The sequence below is a fragment of the Artemia sp. Qi Xiang Cuo genome, chromosome 13 (genome assembly GCF_049724085.1).
Source record: "Artemia sp. Qi Xiang Cuo chromosome 13, ASM4972408v1, whole genome shotgun sequence".
In the NCBI taxonomy this organism is placed as follows: Eukaryota; Metazoa; Arthropoda; class Branchiopoda; order Anostraca; family Artemiidae; genus Artemia; species Artemia sp. Qi Xiang Cuo.
This window is the reverse complement of record NC_142806.1, coordinates 29,140,467-29,166,945: the sequence shown is the minus strand read 5'-3', so window position 1 is coordinate 29,166,945 and position 26,479 is coordinate 29,140,467. Positions and strand designations below refer to the sequence as shown.

General features: G+C 36.6%; 1 protein-coding gene across 1 annotated transcript in view; it reads right to left on the bottom strand.

Annotated features, from left to right (window-relative positions):
• Positions 1 to 25,483, bottom strand: part of LOC148945158 (uncharacterized) — a 56,095-nt gene extending 30,612 nt beyond the window's left edge. Inside the window, exons 1-5 of the mRNA XM_089098962.1 lie at positions 25,471 to 25,483; positions 23,389 to 23,532; positions 15,166 to 15,188; positions 9,791 to 9,915; positions 8,237 to 8,309 (exon numbers count right to left, since the gene is read on the bottom strand). Of these exons, the coding sequence (XP_088955088.1) occupies positions 8,237 to 8,309; positions 9,791 to 9,915; positions 15,166 to 15,188; positions 23,389 to 23,532; positions 25,471 to 25,483 (378 nt within the window). The remainder of the gene's footprint in view (positions 1 to 8,236; positions 8,310 to 9,790; positions 9,916 to 15,165; positions 15,189 to 23,388; positions 23,533 to 25,470) is intronic.
• Between the last annotated feature and the right edge of the window lie 996 nt (positions 25,484 to 26,479).

Sequence of the window (26,479 nt, the reverse complement as noted above, 5' to 3'; positions counted from 1 at the left end):
TTCTTTTTCTGATGCACTTATTCTGGGAACAGCCCAGAAATGTGTTTCTTTTAGTCTATCTTAGCTTCCAGTTCACCCTCAAGGGAATGAATAGTTCTGCAGAGGTTATCCAGTTCTCGTCTTTTTTAGACAAAACGCAAACTTGCTTCAATGCTTAGCCCAACTTGAATACTAACAAAACCTTAAAGAACCATATCAAAGAAATCTCATTTATTTACAATGATTACAATTCAATCACAGATCAAGTTTTAACTAGAGCGTGACTTCTACAAAATTAGCATATCAGCTTTAAATGCCTTGCTTTGCCAATTCGTAAGAAAAAAAAATTCTCAGTCAGAATTATTGAAGACACCATCCCTGTTGATAACTTGTTTTTATACTGAGTGCAAGAATTTGTGCCTCAGAACACAACCCCAAAGAACGCTTCCACAGAGAGAGGGTGATGGCGAAATTTTTTGATATGACGCTGAAATCTGCTGAGTTAAAACTGAAATGGACGGGTAGTATTTGTTACATCGCAGACTTAAAGAGGAGATAAGTAGTAAGGAAAGTGAGTAGATTCATATTTGCGGACTTGGGCTACTGTGCAACATCATTTTTTCCTTTTCAAAAAAGTTTCAAAACATTTTTAACAATTGGAAAAAGAAATTAAAAATATTATAAATTACAAAATAGAGTAACAATTCTGTGGTGTTTAGCCAAAAGGTGATAAATAAGCTATTTGGCAAAAATGAGCTACAAGCACCAAGGATTTCTCTCCTCAAGATCTACAGTTTGCCTAAGACTACCTAAGAAGAAATACTGGTATAATTGTTAGGGTACTAAGTCTAGTTTTAGCTGAGCTATAACAACTGCCTAAAAGGGATGAGTGTTTTCTTCCCTTAAAATAAATTTTTTTTTTGACAGGAATTGGTTCCTGCTAGGACCAGATCAAAGCCAAATTGCTCAAACCCTTCACCGGTTTAATGAAAAAAGCTGCACCAAAGAGAAAAATAAAGCATGAAACGGTTAATCTTAGGTGAGTAAGAAATTCCACCTTCACATACAACCTTAGACTGAACAGTACTGAGCTTGAATAAGTGTGGATGAAATGTTTCTGCTGCACTTTTGGATAAAAAAAAGAGATTGATGGTTTTGTTTTTTGAAAATGACAGGCTATGGTTTTACCCAGACTCCTGCTACCACTCCTGGCCAACCAGCTCAAAACAGGTCAACTGAGTCTGAGATTGAATTTATAAAGGAGTACATAAAGTCTGTTCCATCTTTTGAATCACACTATTCATGTTCAAATTCGTACAAAAAGTATTTATCTTCGAATGTCAATATTGCCAAGATAAACAATTTATATCAGAAAAAGTGTAGTGTATAAAGACAAGTAGCCAGATCCCTATCAATGTTCAAAACATAATTTTATATACTATTTCAACCTTGGATACAAGCCTCCAGCGAAAGATAGCTGTGGTACTTCAAACAGACGAGAGACCTTTTAAGTCTGGTTATGATGATAAAAGAAATGAAAAAGAACTTGCTATACGATCAATGGGCAATCAGAGATCTGGAACCTTGACCTTCAACAGTGCTTGCCAACACCTGATGTCAAAACAAGGTTGGTGCTTGATAAATTATTGATTAGAAGTGCCTGGAGCTTGGTCATACTCACTTGGAGTGTGACACAGATCATGCAAGAATTGAAAGGTAAAAAAAAGTCTTCTAAAGCCACCGTTCTTGTCCCATGTGATTGGGCTAGTGCTATACAAACAACCAGAGGAAAGACCCCAATGATGAAGCATGAAATGAATCAGTTCGAAAATTCTCACAGGCATGACGAGCCATTCCGGACGATGAACCTTAAATAATAAAGTCGCCTGGCTACAATTCCAGTAATGAAGACAAAGCACCCTAACGGGCGGGCCATTAGCAAACCAAAATTTGATGATCTGATGTTCCTTCTTTCTTACAATTCTGAAGAGTATCAGCAATTTTACAGAAACATAGCTTACGACAAAGTGGTGACAGATTTTTGCAAGATGAGCCCCAAAGCTTTAAAAATTTGAAAAAGGTTACTTAGTCCCTTCTAGCTAAGCGCCACGGAATTAAGATTGTTTAAAAGGAAAATAATGATTTTTTAGCGTTTGCACTGTAATTTTGAATTTGATTTAGTTTCAGCATCGCTGAGAGAAGAGGAGGGATTGTCTTATATAATTTAAGTGAATGATTAGTAAAGAGAGATTAAAATGAAAGAAAATCAAAAGGCGACCCATCAGTGTTTCTTTTTCACCGGAGGAGGAGTTTCAAAGGACTTAGGTAAAAGAATGACATCCGGATCATTGGGACCATCAACATACGGTTCATAAGATGGAGTGTCGTGATACATAGCCCGGTATCCGTCTTCCGTCCGCTCGACCACTTTGGCCAGTAGCTTTCTCTAGTGTTTTCCCTTAGCACCAACTATATTCACCATGATAAAACTTCCAACGAACTCATCATCACCAAAAGCGCTTTCAGTAAAACTAAAATTTTGGTCAGAGACTTCTTCACTCCAATCAGATCTATTTGACAACCTGCAAGGTATCCTGCAGCTTTTTCTGGTATATTACAAACCAACCCCATGTCTGGCAGCAGAATTTTTCACAGCGCTTTTTTGCTCGACTCTATAAGACCATTTAAGAGCTGCAGCAATTGTGTTACAGGTTGGCTTTGAAAGCCTGTTATAGGACTCGACAGCATTGGTAGTCTGAGGCAAGACGTCCCACTCTTTATCAGTGAATTCGGAAAGTGACTTGCAAATCCTCTTCAAGTTATTTGCTCTGGACCAAAACGAAACCCAGCTAACAGCCTGACTCCACCCATTACAGAACCGAAGAGCAGCATCACAGATGAGACCAGAAAAATTCTTCAAAAGCTTTTGATCCGGTTTGCCACACCAAACACTAAAACACAGATCAGCTTGCTGTTTGTTAGCAGCTGATTCGAGGAGCCGAGCGACAGATTTGAATTCACAAACTTCGTCTTCAGCACCACAGATTTTTTGACAAATTTTATTCACAGATCGCCAAAAGTGCACACGACATCCCCGTATCCGGATCAAGCTCTGCTGTATGCTGTCATTTGCATTATTGATTGAGCGCTCCTCAACTGCCGACTCGAGACCTTGCTTCTGAGCATCCGAGAAATCGGCGATAACAATCAGGTTTACTGGACAGTAGTCTGGATGCTTCTACTGCACTTCATCAAACAGAGCTCCAAAAGCTCTCTTATAGGATCCTCTATGCAAATTGGACATGAGCACCCGCGCAACAGTAGCGTATTTCAAAATTTCACTATCGTATACAACGACATCCAATAGATATTTGAAAGGGTGGAATGTCCCAGGGTAGGTGACATCAGGGATAAAAAAATCAGCCTTAGCAAGGACATCGATTTGAATTTCGAACATAATAAGACAAACAAAATTGCCGGGATCCAAAGAGAAAAAACGTAGGTACTTTTGAGTGGCCTGCTGCATCTCAAAATTGATCTGTTCGTCGTCGTGTTGATTTAACGGTACAGACTTAAGTACAGCCTCGTTAAAAGTTTCTAGAAATTGAGGAAGAGTCTCGGACCCCTTCCGCACAGCATCAACAACCTTCCTGACGCGGTCCAAGGTAACTGCAGCTAAATTCCTTTGACCTAAAATGTAGCCAACACCAACCCCTTTGTGAATCTCTGAAACTGTTAATGTTGGGTCACGTGCTACAGCACCAACTATGTCAGAACGAACCCTAGAGACTAGACGGTTTTCTGGTGGCCGTGCGTGAGAGTGAAGTCGTCCCTCATCATCACTGAAAGAAATGACCCACCGTCGACGATCCTGTTTTTCGACAGGACATACGAAAGCTATTTGACAATGACAGGATTTACTGGACAGTAGTCTGGATGCTTCTACTTCACTTCATCAAACAGAACTCCAAAAGCTCTCTTATAGGAACCTCTATGCAAATTGGACATGAGCACCCACGCAACAGTAGCGTATTGCAAAATTTCGCTATCGTATACAACGACATCCAATAGGTATTTGAAAGGGTGGAATGTCCCAGGGTAGGTGACATCAGGGATAAAAAAATCAGCCTTAGCAAGGACATCGATTTGAATTTCGAACATAATAAGACAAACAAAATTGCCGGGATCCAAAGAGAAAAAACGTAGGTACTTTTGAGTGGCCTGCTGCATCTCAAAATTGATCTGTTCGTCGTCGTGTTGATTTAACGGTATAGACTTAAGTACAGCCTCGTTAAAAGTTTCTAGAAATCGAGGAAGAGTCTCGGGCCCCTTCCGCATAGCATCAACAACCTTCCTGACGTGGTCCAAATTAACTGCAGCTAAATTCCTTTCATCTAAAATGTAGCCAACGCCAACCCCTTTGTGAATCTCTGAAACTGTTAATGTTGGGTCACGTGCTACAGCACCAACTATGTCAGAACGAACCCTAGAGACTAGACGGTTTTCTGGTGGCCGTGCGTAAGAGTGAAGTCGTCCCTCATCATCACTGAAAGAAATGACCCACTGTTGACGATCCTGTTTTTCGACAGGACATACGAAAGCTATTTGACAATGACAGGATTTGTTTTTCAGTGGCTCGTATGGATGTTTGAGGCAAGTGTTTCTGCTAAAACCATTCTGAAGAGAAAACTCGCAATTGGCTAATGCACACTGTTTGACCCAAGCGCATTCATTGACACGGACGAAAACGCCAATAAGAGATTCTTCATTCGGAAGTGTAACTACTTTCTTAAACTCGGGCTTGCCTACCTTCCTTGTTAGTTTCATATTACCCACCAGGAAAACATAGTCATTCTCTCCATCATATTCACGTCGTCAACAAAGAGAACCTCAGAAACACCTGAGTTTTTGGTAAAACCAGGATACTTGAGCATGCCTAGTGTAGCATTTTTCCATGTTCCTGACTGAACTGCGGCCACAACTTTGTCAGCGACGCCTGTTCTCGGCTTTCTAGATGACGTGAGTGAGGTACAGACAGAAAAAGCACTCTTTAAGTACAGGACCATGGGGAGCTTAATCACACCTGGCAGAGACATTCCACACGAAAAATTTTTCGGACTTCCCTCCTACCACCAAAAAACATTTCACGCAAGACAATCGTTACGATACCTAGCGACAAAGCAGTCCTGAGAGTACATGCTGGCCTTTAACACCAACGAAACTATAATAAGGGTATGCACTGTAATCTGCATCAACCAAATGTTCCCGCAGCCACTTGTCCGACCTGCCTACGAGAAAAAAAGTTATGTGCATTTCCGAAACAGATGAAATCCCCCTCTCATAAAACAGCTTCAAGCAGTCGACAACTTTACGAATCTCACCGGTAACATCGTGAAGACTCCGATCGTCACAAATCTGGCATCAGCCTTGATTGTCATCCTGGGCAAAGCTTTCGCCAAAGTATTCTACCTGAAATTTACGAAGACAGAGACCAGAGTAGCCAGAATAGGCGTATTTCAGAACATCCACAAAGTCAGAAAACATTGTTTTTTTTCCTCATCAGATAATCTGTCAAGCCAGAATACACAGCGATTGATGTCATACTTTTCATTTAAGAGAATAATTGCCCTAGCAGGTTGTCCATCGCGTCCTGCTCTGTCTTGCTCCTGCGTCCAAGACGACATATTTTTGGGCAAACCAAAACGAATAACACAGCGGACGTCCGGGAGATTCAAGCCACAACCATACGCAGTTGTGGCGCATAGTATTTCAATCTCCCCATTTCTCATAGCAGCATGAATATGATTTTTATCCAGTGATTAGCATTCTCCAGTGAACGCCGCTGCCTTGACTCCTAAATTAGAAATGGCCGAACATGCAGCATTGGCCTCCCGCGCATACGAGAAAAACACTATGGCTAACTGTCCATTAACTGTTTCAACAATTCCCTTGGCAATCTTGAACCAACTTTCAACCCAATCCGCGCTACCTACTGAACCTAATGGGGGGTAGTAGTGTGAAATCTCCAGCCAGAAATTTGGCCTATCAACCGACATCCGAACTACACAGGGGTTGAGAAGAAACTCTTCTATAATCAGCTTCTCATCTTTGGGCAAGAGATTTACTGTCAATACGAGGAAAGTTGCTTGAGTGAAACAACTTCTCAAGGTCTTCAATTCCAAAAAGGAGTTTCTAAAGCCACACCACTCGTAAATAAGATGACATTCGTCGAAAACTACTAATTTCAGTCGTCTATCTAAAAGAGGTCTGTGTCTTCGAACGAACCCTAACGATCCTTCCCGGCCCATAAAAGTTTCTGGAGTACCTACCAAGATTACTGGTTTACTTTCGGACAGATCTGAAATGGCTGTGAGTTGTTGGTCGAACTCGACAGCAGTAGTTTTTTCTCCAAGAGCAAAGGAATTGATGTCATGGGAAAGTAAAAAATAAACTTGATCTTTGCGCAGTGCTATGTATGGGACAACTAAGAGAGTAATACCGGTTGCCATAACGGATGGAATTTGATAGCAAATTGATTTTCCGCTCCCTGTGCCTGAAACTACTAAACATCTTCTTTTTTTAGAATACTTGTAATGCTACGAATCTGAATTTTTTTTTAGTGGTGTGATGCCAAAATTTCTAAGTGCACAGCCAGCAACAGCATCTAAGATAATTGGAGATGGTTCCAGATTAGGTTCGTAAGTCCCGGAAGATTGCGTTTGACCACAGCGGGATCTTTTACCGCCAACCATACCTTTAAAAACCATTGATTGAGAATCAGATTCAGCAGGATCGGAAAATTCAGAGAGAAAAAACAGGTTGACAATTGTTTTTTAAATGAGAATCAGATAGACCTGGATCAAAAAATTCCAAGAGAGATCCAGGTTGACTATTGTTAGTGAATGGTAGGTCTGAAATGGACAAAATTTCATGAGTGGAATCATCATTTCTGTCCAGGGAATCGACAGAACTATCTGGCTGTATGAAAGCTTCTTGGCCAAGGGCAGTCAACATTTTACAAAGTTCGGGGACTGTGGGACGACTGTTTGGGTCAAACTCGCAACATTTCAAAAAAATTTCTTTTAAGGGATTTGACATGTTCTCATGACAGGGTAAAATTCCACTGCGAATTTCATCGACTATCAGGTCGACAGGAAAGCCATCTTTTTTAAAAGGAAATTTGATCGTGAAATCATACAGCTCATACAAAAACATTCCAAAAGAAAAGACGTCACAAGCCAAGGTAGGACGTTTGCCATCGCATCTTTGCGGGCTCAAAAAACACACTGTACCACCGCCATTTTCCTGAGACTGATCTTGCGTAGTTGAAGTAATTACTGATGTTGCAAGCGAAAATCGGCTTTCTCCAAAATCTGATAGTTTAAAGATGCAAGAGTCATCGTCCTCTTTATTTTGAGTTACCAAAACGTTAGCTGATTTTAGGTCAGCATGAATAATATTTATTGAGTGAAGATACCTTAGCCCCTCTCAAATCTGGCAAGCCATTGAACTAAATAAGGGAGGAAGAATTTCCCTACTAACTCCACTACACAAGACGGACATGAAACCAAGCATTTGTCTGGCACTATTTAAGACATGTGGACTCCCATCTTGATCTGTCAAAACTTTTTCACAGTATTCGAGGCCTAGGGTCATTTCCTTCACACATACAAACCTAATTCCAACAACATTTTCATGACTTGCTTTACAAATGGCTGCAGCTTCTTTTAGAATAATTGACTCGTACTCGACATTACCGCGAATTCCTACATACATTTTGAAGGCTACTTTTTCCCCGTGAAAAAGACCTACGGAAACCTTACAAGCCCTCCCACTCCCAATTACTTTTTCTGAAAGTGGAACGGCGTCGATCAATAACTCTTTCGATATAACCGGATTCAATTTCGGTTTGGCAAAACATGGTACTTTCAAGCTGAGAGCCATGGCACTAACACCACATAGAAAAAAAAGGAAAAAAAAAGAAAAAAAGAGGAAAAAATGGAAAGAACGAAATAATACCGTCTTCAAGAATCGTTGCTACACAAAACGCCTAAACTAGGCAAGGGCACTTACTTCACAAATATCATTTGATATTACTTCGTAGACAGTCAGAGGTAGTTCTAGAAATTAGACCTGAAATAATAGTTATACTAATTGAGAACTATCCTAACGGAATTTATGCCAAGATAGACTGACAAAGAAACAAAACAAACTACACAAGGTTGTAGCTTGTAGCGAAAGAACTCCAGAATTTTACCATCCATTTGTAGTCAACACAAACTTTAATTTCATTAAATGTATCCAATATGTCCAACTTGGTAATTGCCAGCCTACAAAAAAAGAAGATGCACTACTTAATGAAAAAAAAATGATAAAAAATTACACAAAAAGATTAAAAAAATCACCCACTCTATTTACTATATAAAATTTATATTTGTTTACCTATTTATATTTTCTAGTATGTGTTAACTTGTTTAATCTTTTTTTTTATCTTCTTCTCGCTGACTTGAAGCCAAAATTTTTAGACTTCTTCAAAATTTATAACTTCTTAAAAAAAATCATAAAGGGTAAAGGTGGGTTCTAAACCTTATTAACCAATCAAAAATAAGTTCAAAGATTACGCAGCCTACCCAGAGCTATAAAAAATATATTTTTTCAAGGGTTGAATAAGATGCTCTTAATGTTTTTATACTTTTAATTGCAATTTGCCTAAATTTTACTAAAGGACACAAAAAATATAAAGGATCTTTAGGTGCTTAGTTCAATACAGCATGATTTTTCTAGGGGGGGGATATTATTACAGTAATTTGACATTACAGTAATTTGAAAAGCAATGAGTAACCTTAAAAGGGATTTTAAATTACTTATCTACAAAACAACATTTAACCGTTGTCTTTTGCATAATTTTGTTTATGTTTTCAATTTTTTTGTGGTTGGTTTATGGCTCAAATAATTATAAGGAATATTCAGAACATATAAAGAGCAAAACGTGTAGAGCTACTAGAGAGTCTTCTAGAAAGTTTGAGCTATTAATTATGCGATTGGCTTGTTTCTTCTTTTGTTCTTTATATATAAATATATAGGTTCGTCAGCTGATAAACAAGTAACGGTCTTAGGCCTCATAAACTGGGAGGCAAGGTATACGAAAATTACAATTGTGACAATCCTTAGTCAATAAAGTAAATTAATAGTAGTGTAAAAATTAAAAAAAAATTACTTTAATCATGTGCTGGGCCTGACCAGGCCTAGAATCGCCACTGTTATTATACCATTAGAAAACGCTTAAAAATATATACAAACATCAGTTGAAATAGATTGTCTAGTAAAACTATTTAACAAAGAAAAGTAAAGAAGATACTTACTAACTCAGAATCCCTTTCAATTAAGATAGTTTTTGAGGAAAATCTTAATTAATATCTTATAATTAATTAAGTATAGTGTAATATCTTAGAACTCTTAGTCAAAATTTAATTGTTTATTAGGACTGCATGACATTAGCTATTGAATAGATTCTCGAATAAAACTATTTAACAAAGAGAAGTAAAGAAGATACTTACTAACTCAGAATCACTTTTAATTAAAATGATTTAAAAAAATCTAAATTAATATGTTATAAATAATAAGTATAGTGTAATATCTTAGCACTCTTAGTCAAAATTTAATTGTTTTATTAGGACTACATGGCATTCCCTGATGAGGATACATGTCTAAGCGTTTTTAATTTTCATGCTGGTATCAGAAATAGGCAATAAAGGAGCACAAAGAAATGCGCAACAATGGGACTTAAAAAAATTAGTGAAGAACACCTTACCCTGTATAACCATTAATGAAGTTGCTATAACGCAGCACAACAAGATCTAACCATCCACAGCGTCTTCGCCTGCCAGTATTGACACCAAACTTATATCCTTGCTCCAGAAGCGTTTGTCCGATTTTCTAAGAAAGCACAAAAATAGGCCATGAAACGGAAATTAGCACCACCAGTTTGGACTATAAAGTCCACTGCCACATTCATCCAACCAGTTAACAACCATTCCCCCGAAATAAGTGACCTACAATAATTAAGAAATAGACAATTTAAAGAAGTCCTCCCTCTTCTCGACCGTTTAGCCAACAACAGGCTAGGACCTTCAACCCCTGCGAATAGAGGCTTGCATCGCCCTCCTCGACTCACTAAGGTTAGTAACTTCAGTCTTCACGCCTCATAAAGATTGGTCTCGACTGTCAACAATCGGATGCTTGTTATCATAGCATCACATTTCCTACTTAAGAAAAGGCAAAATTCTCTTAATTTTATTTTTACGGATTCCAAAATTATTCTGCAAAAGCTCCATGCTTCTGACTTACATAGTTTGGTAGCAAATGCACAGAATAGAGCGAAATAAAAAAAAATATATATGCTTGACTTTGAATAAATTAGTTAACAATATAGTTTTTACATTTTATTACTTAAAAACGATTCTTGTATGATCTTGTAGCTTGCATAATCCAACAAATTGGATTGCATAATCTCGCAACTTGCGTAATCCAACAAACGGTTTGGAGATATCCCAAAAAACAGCAATAATAATAACATGAATAGATCATTATGTCATTATAGAATAAATAATATTATAATAGTGCAAAAATAATACAATCACATAAATAAATAATATTAAGAAAAATAATATATATATATATATATATATATATATATATATATATATATATATATATATATATATATATATATATATATATATATATTGACTTATACAGATGGGCCAAATTTTCCGACTAGATGACAAATGTTTTTACAACTCAACTATGATTGTTACAAATTATAAAAGTTGATATATAGGCCAGTCTTTACAAATGAATTTTAGGATACAAAACAAACAATTTCTTTTTATTTTAGGTCTTGGTAATTTATTTTCATCATGGGTCTTTTTCACTTACTGATAGTGATTTCTCCTCTTTTTGGGTTGAAATAACAATTGATTTTTTTTTGTAATTGTCTTAGATTTATTTTAGCTGCTTACTATTCTTTGAAAGACTTCTTTGTGGAAAGTTTTTCTTTTTAAATTAAAGCGCAAAAAAAATAATATTATAATAGTGCAAAAATAATACAATTACATAAATAAATAATATTAAGAAAAATAATATATATATATATATATATATATATATATATATATATATATATATATATATATATATATATATATATATATATATATATATATATATATATATATATATATATATATATATATATACATATATATATTGAAATATCGTGAATAATATAATAATATATATTAATAATAAAATAACATGAAAAATATTAATAAAACAAGACCAATAAAGACTTATAGTGATTTGTTCTGTAGGGAAAGGACCAAACCCAACTGTAGTAGTATATGTCTTCACAATGCCATAACAGTTTCCAGTAAACCTGGGAGGTAGGCCAAAGCCGGCAAGACCACCTCCAATACTGCAATTTGATGATGGAACAAATGGGTAAGTTTCTGAATGAAAATGTAGCTGCTTAGAATACTCATAAATATACAACTTTCATTTCAAATCCTCATTTCTAACCAGTAATTCCTATGATTGTTTGTTAAATGGGCTCTTCAACAGTTGTTTTAAGTGTTAAATATTGTCTCCACTAAGGTTTCTTCAATAATCGATCCTTTGGCATCAGTTGTGAGATTCATAAGAGAATGCTAAAAATATTTGCTTAAAATGAAACTCCAGTAGCAGCAAGATAGAACAAGTACTCGCAGCTGAAACTCATTCTGAGATTTGGGAGAGGCCGTGCGATAAGTAACTGATTTTGAGTGGCAACAAATATCCCAAGGCCTTTGGGCAAGCATCAGAGAGTTTATCCTTTTCATTATTTTTCCAGTGGATGGGGGACCCTTCAGACAGATACAAATACTACTATCAACAAAAGCACCAAGCAGCCTGAAACCAAAACTTCTAAGGACGCTCCTCCTCCATCCAGCCTCCCTTTTTAAACCCTGCCAAGAAGTCCCCATTACCCTTAAACCTTTCTTTACGACACCCTCCCAACCAACTCGAGGGCAACCTAATTTTCGTTTGGCCCTAGGTGGTTGCACAACAAGAACAATCTTGGGCAATATGGCAGTAAATAAAAGTTCAAATAGGGATAAAATCCTTTAATACACAGTGATCAATTTCACAAAAATACTAGATATTTGGGTCACATATGCAGTGACCGTAATCAGTAGAAAAACTAAACTAAAACAGTTAAAAACAATAATTTATATACAAAATAAAATAAAACTACATATTGTTTAATAATCTTATTCTTTCCAAAGTAAAAACGGAAGCTAGTCTCTTTGACCTTCTCAGATCCGGATCTAAAACCTTCTTAGATTAGATCCGGTAGGGATTTTATCCCTATTTGAACTTTTATTTATTGTCATGGAAAAATAGTCTCTTTGATCTCTTATAACTCTTTAAAAGTGAACTAGAACTTTCCATTTTCAATCAAATGAGCCCTCTCTGAAGTTTATACAAGCATCCCATCTATAAGAACCATAGATGCCCCCAGGGTATAACTTACAACGCCAGTCCCTGGGCTCTGGGGCGTTGTGTCGACTCCGGAGTTTTAATATCTGATGTTTGAACTATTTTTAACAAAATGGTCACCTTAAAATTTTTATTGGAGGGGTTTGGGGAAGAACAAGATGTGGAACGGAGGGGCTAGTTGCCCTCCAATCTTTATTGTACTCCGAGGAAATGAACTAGAAATTTCAATTTCCAATTCAATGAGCCCTCTCTGAAGTTTATACGAGCATCCCTTCCATAAGAACCATATATACCCCCAGGGCATAACTTACAGCACCTGCCCCCGGGCCCTTGGGGGGTTGTGTCGACACCAGAGTTTAGTTATCTGACCTTCGAACTATTTTTAACAAAATGGCTATCTCAAAATTTTCATCAGATACATTTTGGGAAAAGGGGCATGGGGAGGGGGCTATTTGTCCTCCAATCTCTTTTGACTCTCAAAACTGAACTAGAACTTTCAATTTTCATTCAAATGAGCCCTCTCTGAAGTTTTTACAAGCATTTCTTCCATAACAACCATATATTCCCCCAGGGCATAGCTTAAAATGCCTGCAGTCGGGCCCTGGGGGGTTGCGTCAACCCTGGAGTTTTCTTTATATGATGTTTGAACCATTTAAAAAAAATTGTTATCTCAGTTTTTTGGATTACTTCCATAAGAACCATATATTGCCCCAGGGCATGACTTACAATGCCTGCCCTCAAGCCCTGAGGGGGGGAGGTGTTGACCCCAGAGTTTTTGTTATATGATCTTTGATCAATTTTTAACAAAAATGATACCTCAAATTTTTATTGGATGCATTTGGGAAAAAAGGGCATGGGGGGGGGCTAGTTGCCCCCTGATTACTTTGGACTCTTAAAAAGGGCACTAGAACTCTCAATTTCCATTGAAATGAACTGCCTTTGAAGTTTATGCAACGACTCCTTCCATATGAAGTGCCTCTAGGGAAAAAAATACAAATAAATAATAATAACAAAACATTTGAGCCATATGGCCTTTACTATAGGCAAGGCTATAGTGTTGCCTCTGATAAAGGGACTTCATCTTAACCAACTCATCCTAACACAAAAAGCTTATCAAACAGTTCGTGGTAACGAACTGTAAGTAAGGAGCGACCCGGATCAATGGTAACCGAGACTCTAAAAAACGGAATTTTGATACCAATCGATACATCAAAAGAATCAGATTTTAATTCTGATTTCAAATATATAAGTTTCATTAAGTTTAATCAGACCCATCAAAAGGTACAAGCCTGAGAAAATTTGGCTTATTTTAGAAAAAAGTGGGAAAGACCCCCTAAAAGTTCTACAAACTTAATGAAAATCACACCATCAGAGTCAGCGTATCAGAGACCCTCATACGGAATCTTCAAGAACTTATCTGCAAAAATGAAGAGTTATGCATTGTTCGTCCGAACAATGATCATGAATGCGTGTTTATTTGTTTGTTTGTTTTTTTGTTGTTTTTTTTCCCCACGGGTGATCGTATCGACCCAATGGTTCTAGATTATCATGAGAGGACTCATTGGAACGGAAATTAAGAGTTCTAGTGCCCTTTTTAAGTGACCAAAAAAAATGGAGGGCAACTAGGCCCCCTCCCACGCTCATTTGTTTCCCAAAGTCACCCGATCAAAATTTTGAGATAGCCATTTTGTTCAGCATGGTCGAAAATATGATAAAAATGTCTTTTAGGATGACTTGATCCCCCCAAAGTCCCCAGGGGGAGGGCTGAAAGTTATGAACTTTACTCAATGTTAACATATAGTTTTGGTTATTGGGAAGTATACAGACTTTTTCAGAGGAGATTTGTTCTGGTAGGGGGGGGACGGCGAGGGTCGGGGGCTATAGGGACGGATCTTTCCAAGAAGGAAGGTTACAGGGGGGAAGGGACAGTGCTAGGCCGGGGGCGCCGGATTTACCAGCATTATTAAATAAAAATATCAGGAATTAAAAAAAAAAAAAAAAGTTTTTCAACTGATCAACTGATTGTGATTAAGAGATCATTTTTAATGAACTGGAAAAAAAATTCGAACTATAGTTTAAAGAGCAGAGTATTGACTAGGGGCGAACCCCCTAATATACGTGTTAAAAATTTATGAATATAGAAGTTCGTTACGTAAGTTAATTCTAAGTTACGTATATTTATTACTAATAAAAACGTTCGTAAATAAAATTAAACAAGTTTCGAGAAAGCCATTTAACCAAATATAATATGCAAATTTTGCTTTAATTATTCATGTACGGTGAGCCAAAATCAAAACATGCATTAATTCAAAAACGTTCAAAAATTAAATAAAAAAAACAAGTTTTTTTTAACTGAAAGTAAGGAGCGACGTTAAAACTTAAAACGAACAGAAATTATTCCGTATTTGAAGGGGGCTGTCCCCTCCTCAACGCCTCGCTCTTTACGCTAAAGTTTGACTTTCTCACAACTCTATTTTTTTAAACAATAAAAAAATTTAGCGTAAAGAGCGAGGCGTTGAGGAGGGGACAGCCCCTTTCATATACGGAATAATTTCTGTTCGTTTTAAGTTTTAACGTCGTTCCTTACTTTCAGTTAAAAAAACTTGTTTTTTTAATTTAATTATTACCAAACACTACAGTATTTACCTTATCTTCAAGAGCCTGCAGATCTTGATTTCAGCTTTTAGATACTTTTTGCAGCAACCACACATTGCAGAACTTGAATCACAATTCTTTTCTTCTGTAAAAAAGGCTTGATCAGACCACAGAAGAACAGAGCAATATTTTGAGGGAATTTAGTCAACTAGTTGGAAAATGAATTGTTTTCTGGGGCAATGTTTCTTTCCAGCTAGTTGGCAAAATTAAGTATTGCTGGGGGTAAATTATTAGTCAACCAGTTGGAAAATGAATTGTTTTCTGCGGCAATGTTTCTTTCCAGCTAGTTGGCAAAATAGTTTTGCTGGGGAGAAGTTCCCTTTGAATTTCCAATCGAATAAGCCTTTTTGAAGTTTTTACGACAACGCCTTCTATAAAAAACCTTATATGCCCCCAGGGCATAACTTAAAACCCTTGTCCTGAGGGTTTTGGGGGAGTGTCCTCCTCAGAAACATATTCTCTATCTGGAAATCAACTACGCTGAACAAAATGGCTATTTCAAAATTTTGATGGGATGTGTTTGGGGGAATAGTGAGCGTGGGGAGGGGGGCTAGTTGCCCTCCAATCACTTTCGACTATTAAAAAGGGCACTAGCCCTTTGAATTTCCAATCGAATGAGCCTTTTTTGAAGTTTCTACGACAACACTTTCTATAAAAACTTATATGCCCTCAGGGCATAACTTAAAACCCTTGACCCGAGGGTTTTGGGGGAGTGTCCTCCTCAAAAACATATTTTCTATTTGAAAATCAACTACGCAGAACAGAATCGCTGTCTAAAGATTTTGATTGGATGTGTTTGGGGGAATGATGGGCGGGGGGGGGGCGCGCGGCTAGTTGCTCTCCAATCACGTTTAACTAACGAAAAGGGCCCTTGCCACTCCAATTTCCAATCGAATGAGCCCTTTTCGAAGTTTTTACGACAACTCCTTCGATACGAAGTGCCTGTCGGAGAAAAAAAACAACAAAAAACACATTGTGGCCACATCGTTTTTTACTTATGCAGCGCTAGCGCGCTGCCTATGATTTTCCATGCCAAGTTGTTATATTGACTTATGTATAACATTTAACACTTTAACTATCGACGAAATACAAGAGACCAAGTGGTCCTAGGGACCCTTCAAATACCCTTCAGAGGATGAGTGGAATAACTACTCTCTTTCTGAGTTCTCTGCGTCGGATCCTCTGCTTGAATATCTTAGAATTAGAAATAGGAAAAAAGGCAAGCTGATTGTACCGAGTGTCAGTGTTTCGTAGTGTCTTTTTCTGTTTCCAGAATCTGTGAAGCCGTTAATAATGTTAAAAAGAAATGCTTAAAGAAAGTTGATGATATATGGGGCTGGTACTTAGTGATTGGTAGTCCGAAACTTTTACTGCCACCTAACTTTAATGCAGTAAAAGATTTTTTTCTTGTGGTCTAATGCCTGACTTGGTGTTCGACAGTATCATCGCTTCAGTTATAAAAATAGTAAAGATTCATCTCAATGTAGTACCCATAGACCAATTTCTATTGTGATAACGATCTTATTTAAACAGTTTTATTGAACTTTTTTAGATATCAGCTAATAATGTGATAACGCATTTGTAGTATCCCCTTGATGTCTAGCTTGAAGCACCGTGCTCGGAAAAGGAAAGTGAGGGGGGGGGGGGAGATCCTCCATTTAAACAACTTCTCAGTCATATTATTTGACCAGATATCACTTAAACAGCTTATCGAATATTCTTTCCTGGTCAGACTATCGGCTCTTTTTTTCACGCCTATCTTCCGACAGTTACTTTGGCTATTAAAATTATCCTTTATCATCTATGCAGAAAGAAAAAAAAAGAAAAAAGAAGGCAACAAAAGTTGCCTCAGCAAATGTAATTCAGAACAATAAGAACAATCTAACATTTGTCTCTTCTATAAAATGGACTTTCACTGGACAGTCTTATCCGGATTAGATGAGACTTCAATTATGTTTAAGCACTTTTGTTGAAAAGTAGAAGAGCAGAATATAACTGAATATTTTCATTGCCATGCCTCATTTACCCAATATTCTTGTTCTATGCTCAGTGAACGAAAATGTATGTAATTGTTCTTTAAAACTGTTTGATATAGGGAGGGGGTGGCGTTTGAGGGGCTGCGTGCCAAAACCGTGCCGCCAATCATGCACATTGAAAATTCTTGTACGATTTCGCTTTATACGACGGTTCAACATGCCCACTGTTCTGTATAAAAGTTGATGAGACAATGAGTGGGATGTGTTTGAGGGTGCACGGACTCATTTATTGACTGAAACTATATACATTGAAAATCATTGCATGTTTTGATTTAAAAGAAGGCTGCACATGCCTGCCTTTGTGCCAAAAAAAGTTGATGTTAGGAAGGTAGAAGAACATTATGTACCATAAAAAAATTAGGAGACATTGAATGGTTTTTGGTTGTTCCGTTCTCTAAACGCATTGGTGCACCAAGAGGGTAACTTTTAGCCTTCAAAAAGACAGGTTTAGAATGGGTTTTTAATTGCACTTAACCTCTCTTGTTTATATGTCTACTTGTCTACCAAAAATTTGACAGGGAGAGAGAAAGGTGGATATTGGAGGGACCACTTCATGTCTTCTGCTTGTTTAATTCCCGCTGAATCAGGATTTTGCTCCCCTGAATCAGGACTCAGGGCTTAGCTTGTTTTGGATCAGTTCAATAGCTTGGCTATATTTCTTTCTGATATGTGCCACAAAAATGAAATTGTCAGTATTTTGAAAATGGTGCATCGCATGAACTAAAAACGGATGCCTTATTGTATAAGCGCGTCAAGGAGTATTAGATTGATCACGTCAATTCCTTTAGCAATAAGGTAACTATTAAATTTTGGGAAGGACGTTTCTTCTATCCTAAATGCTGAAAATGAAACAGCATATTCAACCAAAATCACAAACAGTAATGTGAAGTAAAAGTTTGTTTCACCACTTTTGGAACCGTGGGAATATACCTACAAGTTATTCCAATTATCATTGGAAACAAACATCTTGGCGATGGGGCCAGGGAACCGATGCCCATCTTAGACACTTCAATTCGATATTGCTCCAACTGATATTACTCCAACTTCAATTTGGAACTTATGCAAGATTGAATGGGGTTTTCCACTCGGAGGCAGAATTAGGGTTGGAAAATTTTAAATCTTGTTGGAACAACCTCAGATAGATCTCTGACATAGACTGTAAACTCCATTTCATCTCACACAATGTTAGCTACAGCTCAACGATAAGCTTTAATCATGGTTTTGTCCTAAGGCACAAATAGTATCCAGTTTTCCAAAATTTAAGGTCATATTTATGAGCATGACCACACTTTCTGTCAAAAACAAGACGTTGGACCTTTACCACTTTCCTGCAACATACTGAAATCGAAGACATAGAAAAAAAATATAATAAACATAAAAAAGAAATTCCAGGACAAAACTAATTTGTTGCTCCCGCGACATTCATATGTTCAAGTTTTGAAAAACTACAAGTTTCTCTCAATCTAGTCCCTTTTAAACCTGGTTTAATTTAAATTGCCGGACTCGTCGCTAATTGGATATGCGACTAAAGCCGAGGAATATCAAAATTAGCCATTTTTTTATAGAGAAGTCTGAAAATATAAAATTCTTTCCACAATAGTGAAAATACGACATGGACCGTCTTCGACTAAATTAAAGAGTCGGGATCTGGTTATGGTTAAATAAGCCCCTTAAAAAGGGGGGCTGCTATATCACAAACTCCTCCCCCCACGGTGAATCTCTGCTTAGGGTACAATCGGACTGGGATTCCGTTGTACTAGCTGGTTTTGTAAGTGAGCATTCAACTCTGGTCTTCTGGTAGCGGTTTTTGAGGCGTCTAATCGGGGTCTTGATTAGTCGGTAAGTCGCTCCTTTTGGCAGATTGTATCGAAAGCAATGTGAAGACTAAGACTAGTCACCCGCGTGTGTTGAAAATTACCTTTACTAAAATCATGTCCTGTAAAGGGATTCATCAAGGAGCTACTTCCTCGCCGCTTCTTTAAATAATATTGCAGTTGAAGCCTAGTACAAGGTTAATGCTAGTTTTCTGTGTCTTGATCTAGATTTGTCATTTGTCAGTTTTGAAAAGAATTTTGCGGCACTTAGAAACTCATATGAGAAATTTCATGCAATGAGACCTGCCCCAATGTCATATTAAGAAAGGGATCCTATCCCGAGGGGAAACCGGTGATAGTGCTGTAGAACGGTTCCAAAGAGTCTAATTAAAAGGGAGCACACACAAAAGCTAAATTAGGCCAGTAGTCTATGAATAATCGCAAAATACTCAAGACAATGAACAAGTCCTATTGGGTGGCCCTGGGTCTATCAAAATATTTCAAAGGTGTCCAAGAAAATTTGATATTATATTCTTCCATCTCCACTTTAAATGAAAAAAATAATTATCTTTTCGACATCCAAGGTTTCAATAAAAAAAAATGAGGTGTGATCATTTTTTAATGATAGCCCCCTATACCCCCCCTCCTATAGGTAATAATTTACAATTTTTCTTATGAATTATATTTTTGGGGTAACTTCCGTTTCAATCTTGAATTCCCCGACCTTGTACATAGCTTAGTATATAGGTAAATTTTGTTCCAATAGAAGGTTTTTTTTTTGGGGGGGGGGGATAAAAAATTTTCAGAAAGAAGATTATATTATTTTTTAATCTGTCAGGCGTTCAACAATTGAGTATTAAACATTAAGAAAATCTTATCTAAAAACAGCAAAAGAAAAAAAAATTCTGAAAACGTACAATTCAGCCTTAGAAACAATCTGTTGGCTATCAATTTCAAAATCCAACTGAATGCTAAATCTGTATTCTAGTGAATGCGTTCTATAATTCTATTCAACTTGAAAAATAAAATTCTTGACTATGAATGATGTAAGAAATAGCAATTGGGAAACTGCATTCGAAATAATTTAAACTCGTTTCAAAAAGACAATACTTTTTTTTTGCCAACATAAGAAGAACTGTGTATATTGCAATATTTGCAATTGCATATTGTATCTTTCTGGTTTTTATGCAAAGTAAAAAAAGAGTCGAAAATTAACAAACAAGAGAATAGTGAAGAATTATAGTGTGCAAAGTTATCTTAGGCAGGGAAAGTCACTGGTGATAAATCACTAGGGGTGGCACCGTGATTGCGTGATTTTCGGGGATATAGGGAGCCAAATTTTTTTTCGGGGTGACGCAAAGATTTTCGGTGAAATACCCGAAAATTCGGAGATAGTGCAAGCCCTGCTTGATTTCTAATCAGGAAAATTGAAATACAAAACCACACGAGAAAGAATTTGGACAAAGAAGGGGCAATCCCCCTTCTTTACAGAAAGGATATCAATTTCACATTTTTGATGCGTTTGTACCTCTGGTTACAGCCCTGGGTATTATAAATCAGTTTCTACCTCCACCCTCCCCTCATCTATCCTGTAAAACTAAATCTGCATTTATCTGATGGCTTGACAAGACAACCATGCCTTTATTAATTTGTGACGTGTTTTTTTTCTTGTTTTTTAAGGCCAAAACAGAACTCAGTTCAACTCAGGAGCGACTCAGTTCAATGGTAAGCAAAAGTCTAGAAAATGAAATTTTGATATCAATATATCCACTAAAAGAATTGACTTATTATTCTGTTTCAAAATGCATAAAATTGTAATTTTCCTATAAATATAGGACCCCATACTCCAAAATACAGTTTAGTCAGCAATTAAAACGTTTTTTACCTTAAAATTTGCTTCACAAGTACACAACAATCAGACTGCAAGACTGACAGACTGACATTTTATCTTATACTTGCTTAAACTTCAAGAGACTTGACATTAGAATGTAATTAATGGCTAGTTTCTCAGAAAACTAGGAACTTAGATATTCAGATAAATAAATTAGATTCAAAAGCGGAAGCTAACAGGAAACACAGAAGCTGATTTAAGGAAGTAATAATATGTGGAGTAACTAACAACTCTGTAGGTTATAGGAACACTAAAACAGGTTAAACAATGAAATGGTTAACCCTATAATTTGGAAGAAAACATGTTTTTATCCAATTTGGTGGCTGGCGACCCCCCCCTAGCTGGTTGGTCTAGAATCACTTTTGACTCATAATAAAAGGACTAGAGATCTCAATTTATGATCTAATGAGCACCCTCCAAAGTTTCTGTAGCCAAGAGGTGGAGGTGTGGATTAGGAGTGGGCAGTCCCCTTTCTATACAGAACAAATTCTGCTCATTTTTGGGTTTAATATCAATCTTTACTTTCACAATAACAAAACAAATATGGGGCAGAGCATTTACCCTCTCCCCCCAGCTAGTTGATTTAGAGTCACTTTTGAATCATAATAAAAGGACTAGAGGTATCTTTTTCTGATATAATGACCACCCTAATAAGTTCCTTAAAATTTTGAGAGCAGGCGTTTACCCCCCCCCCCAGATGGTTGGTTTAGAATTGATTTTGACTCACAAGAAAAGGACTAGAAGTCTCAAGTTCTGATATAATGAGCACTCTCCAAAGTTTCTGCAACCAAGAGGTGGAGGTGTTGATTAGGAGTGGGCAGTCCCCTGTCTAAATGGAACAAATTCTGTTCATTTTTGGGTTTAATGTTGATCTTTACTTTCGAAATAACATCATTAACCACAAATACTGGTCTAATGGTTAAATATATAAGAGAGTGGATATTAATTTCAAATTTTCGATGTGTTTTCTTTAGTTTACTGTGTACCCCCCCCCTTCCATAAAAAATAATCATAAACCCTATTGTAGAAGTATACATGCCTTTTAAGTTTAGTAATTTGCCCATTTCTCACAAATAGTAGGCTAGTTGTTTTTGAAAAACATGCGAACATTTTCCGCAAGTGAGGTTTCTGCAGGGGGGGGGAGTGTCAGGGGGAATTTTTGGAAATAATTTCCTTTCAGTGAGGATGTATTTTCCATAGGGGTCAGGGAGACCTAGAACAAAAGCGTGGTCACCCATAATACCCCAGACAATTTATGGAATTGGAGCATTAATATAAAGTAGAGGCTAGTAAAATAGGCAGCCAGCATTTACCTCCCCTATAGACCCCCCCCCCCACTGAAAATACTTGTGTATTATACGCCAGTCACTCAAGTTTAAAATTCTTAAAACTTGAGAACAAACCAGCTTCTTTTTTTGTTTCTTGGTTACCTGATAAACAGATTGGGGGGGGGGGGGGAGAAAGGTATAGCAAGTCAGCATGCAGAATGAGTTAGGAACAATTATTATGCATATTATAAACTAAGAATTGTTTCTGGCTTCAAAATGTCCAAATGCTTTATCCCCCCCTTATGTGCAAATATTTAGCCCAAATTACATATTTCCTATCTATTCTGTAACTTGTCTTTGTCTTGTATCATGCTGAGCTGAAAAAAAACTATCAAAGAAACCAGTTAGTTCTCAAGTTTTACACAGCATAAACTTGAGGGAGTGGCATATAATAGACAAGTACCAAAATTTCTTCCCCCTGCAGAAAAAAAAATCTCAAATTTGGAAAGCCTTATTTTCCATGGGGTATTTTTCAGGGGGGGGGTAATACCTAGAACTATGAAATGATGGCACTCAGTGTATCTAGGGTGCTACTAGATTGTTTCATGTATGCAGAATTGGGACCTACAAGTCATATGAGAGTAGGTGTGTGTGTGAGTCTAGATGTTTCCCCCCCCCCCAAAAAAAAACCACAGAAAATACCCCCCCTCCCCACACAGACTCTGGTAGGATTGAGTTCCAATCACTTTTAACTTACAAAGAAGGACAAGAACTCTTTTTAAACCTCTATAATGTGGTTCTCTGATTATTTTGTAGTTAGGGAGGGAGGGAGATGGCTTGAAGGTTGGATTTTAATGCCAAAGCATCCTAACACTCATTAAGCCTTCAGATAAATACAGAATTAGTTCTGAGGGAGAAACAACAGGAGAGCGAAGGTAGTGATTGATGTAAGATCCCAAAGCTGCCACCAGGACTTTTGTTTTGGGGGGAGAGTACAAAAATAACTTTAAAATATAATTTAAAACTTTAAAACAGGTGCATTAAATTCACCATTTGAGGCATATCTCTCACTACCTTGTAATTGTAAAGCAACAGGGAATTTACATAAGAAAATTAAAAAATTTTACACCTCGAAAATATTTCTTCAAGCTAGAGAGGGGAGGAGATACACCAAAGGGTGCATTTTAATGCCCAAACATTCAAACTCTCATTGACCCCAGATGAATGCCCAGCTGAAGTAGTGCAAGAACTAGCTTCAGTTATTTCAACCAGTCTTGCTGATGAAAACTCAGCATTAGAGAAGCCCCAATTGGCTTTGGCCTCCTCAGCTGAGATACAAGTAATGTCAACTAAAAAAACAATGCAAGATACTCCAATAAGAAATACTATCTTCAATAAAATTAGAAGCAGTTATAGAGCTAGCCTAGTCATTTATCTGACTACAGTTGCTCACTTAATAAAAAATGTGACCAGAGAACAACAATTATTTGAAAAAAAATTATTGAAAAAAACTCAACTCATAGTTGCTGCCATTTTCACTGCTGCCCCATAAACAATATATTTTTTTTAGACAAATTATTTTTAAGACAGGTATCAACAAAACTCCATCAGGGATTGTAATTATTTACAATACAATCAAGCACTGTGAATGCCTAGTTTTGTGATATTTTAGTCTTGAAATAATAAAAAAAAAGAAAATTTATTTTTTCTATTTGTTTTCCACCAGCTCAATTGGGCATATTGTGACAGCAATATGCCCATGGTTGGCTTAGAATGTCTCTAAAATGCTTTAAAACAGAAGAAATTAATTAAAACAGAGACCTACCTAGGACAGGAAAGCTACAGGGTGGGTTAATAGCCCTTGACATATTTTAATTTTTAATAGTTTTTTATTCAATTTGTATTTATATCCCCCCCCCTTGGGACACCCCTGCCAGTATGTATCCCAATGTTTTATTTATTTCCCTTTAAATCAATGAGCATATACAATAAATGGTAAAATTCTACTTTAGCTACTTTTGGCTATCTTGGAATGGGTTTAGCTTAGGAAAATGAAACTTTCAGGTATGGGTCTACATGCCAAAGAATGTCCTGGGAAGGTATTTTGAAGTACCTACCTCTACTCCTTCTCCCTCTAGAGGGTCCTGAAATTTGCCTACATGACAGGTCTATATATACCTATTGAAATTTTGACAAAACAACATTTTACATTAATTTTCTATTATCAGTTTTTTTTTCTCTGGCTTTTGTTCTGAAAATGCAATTTCAATTATTTGAGCAGAATTTTAAGCCATATCAATGTTTTATTTCCAGAATTTAGGAAATGTATTTGGATATCTTTGAAACTTTATAAATTGGGATTGAGCAAAGTTGCAAAGCTGAAAACAATTTTGTTATACTTCATTTAAGCAGAAGATCTATTTTTCAAGGTTTCACTTCTATAACTCACAGATTTTTAAAGGTCATCAAAGGTCAGGGCCCTCTAGAGGGAGAAGTACTGGAGGTAGATACTTCAGAATACCTCTTCCAGGAGCAAACTTTAGCCTGTAGACCCATCCCTGAAAGTTTCATTTTCCTAACCTAACCCCTTTCTGAGATAGTCAAAAGTAGCTAAAGTAGAATTTTACCCAATAAATAAATGAAATTGCCAGAAAATACAAAATATACAACAACAAAATATCAGACATTATTTAAATTTTTGAAAAAAGGAAAAGGTTGGGCAAAAGAACTTACCTACCATTTGATCTTTAATAAAAAGCTACTCATAGACATTAGGGCTAATCAATAATACCAAATTTGGATTTTTCACCCAGTTGTGAGCCCTTATAATAGGCTTGCTAAAAGAAAACCTTTAAAAAATTTAACCTTTTCTTTATTGTTATTACATTTCTCAAAACAAGCAGCTTATTCTAAACTGAGGCTCAAAACACAAGGCTGGAAATAAACAAAAATAATTATCCCAAACTGCCACCTCTTTAGCCTAGGGGTCTAGCCTAGGCTATCTCTCCCTATTCATGCTTAAATTATTCTGATTATACAAGATTTTATGGATAAAAAATTGATTAAAGTGAAAATCTTGCAAGCCTATACCAAAATATACGGCTAAAATTAATTAGAATTAAAATCTTACAGGTCCACAGTTCCTTAAAAAGAAATATATATATTTTAAATTCATGCTTATAGAAAAAAAGCATCGACAATTTTCTATCTAGAAAGGACTTATTGCTTTAAGTGCAATAGACCTTATTCGTTTTTGAAGCGCCACCCTCGGAGAGAAAAAGAACTACTCGTGGCAGCCATGTTGTTGGTAAAAATCGCTCATCTCTAATAGGTATAAAGAAGAAAATAACAACAAAAGTCTACTTTTTGTAGTCTTTTTCGAGTCTCATCAATGGGAGGACCATACTGTTGTGTTCCCTTGTGCAAAGAATCTTGGAAAAAATCCCAAGACCTAAAACTACCTGACAGAGTGAGTAAAAACAACTTCTTTTAGCCTTTAGCCCTAACATAGCATTTTCAGCTCCAAAGCCTGGTGAAGTATTTGGTGAGTTATAGGTTATAAAAAGCCTGATTGACTTTTAAATAAGTCAAATGAACTATAAAAAGTAGCCTAGACTGTAATTTAACTTTGGGTTGGTAATACTAGTGGTTAAAAGGGCTATCTACGTGGTATTGCCTGATAAGTTTGTTTAGGCCTATTGCTATGCAGACAATGCACCTCCCTCCCAATGGTTCAGATATGGTCCTGAACTATATAGGCCATTTTTTATTGTTCCTTTGCTAATACAGGTTTGCTGTACCCATAAAAATCACTGTAGGCTGTAAGGGATTTCAAAGAAGTTATGGAATAAGTATTTTTTTAAATGTGTTTAAAATGTGGGTTGGTAATACTAGTAGTTAAAAGGGCTATCTTTGTGGTATTGCCTGATAAGCTTGTTTAGGCCTATGCTGTGCAGGCAATGCACCCTCTCCTAGTGGTTCCAAATATGGTCCTGGACTATATAGGAACTTCAAAGGAATTGTTGAATAAATATTATTTAAGACATAGATAAATCTGAAGAAAACTATGGTAATGTAATCAATAAAGTGTATTACACTTTATAAAGGAAGACTGTTATGGTCTTATTGTTTTCTTTTTGTAGGCCTATTGTAAATAGGCCTACCCATTATATATCTGATAGACACTCAGAGGTAAATTTTCAGCAGTTCATATTATTGACTTACAAATAAACTAAACATACTACTTGATGGGCTTTTTATGCTCTTAACAAATATAATGATAATTTTTGTCAAAAT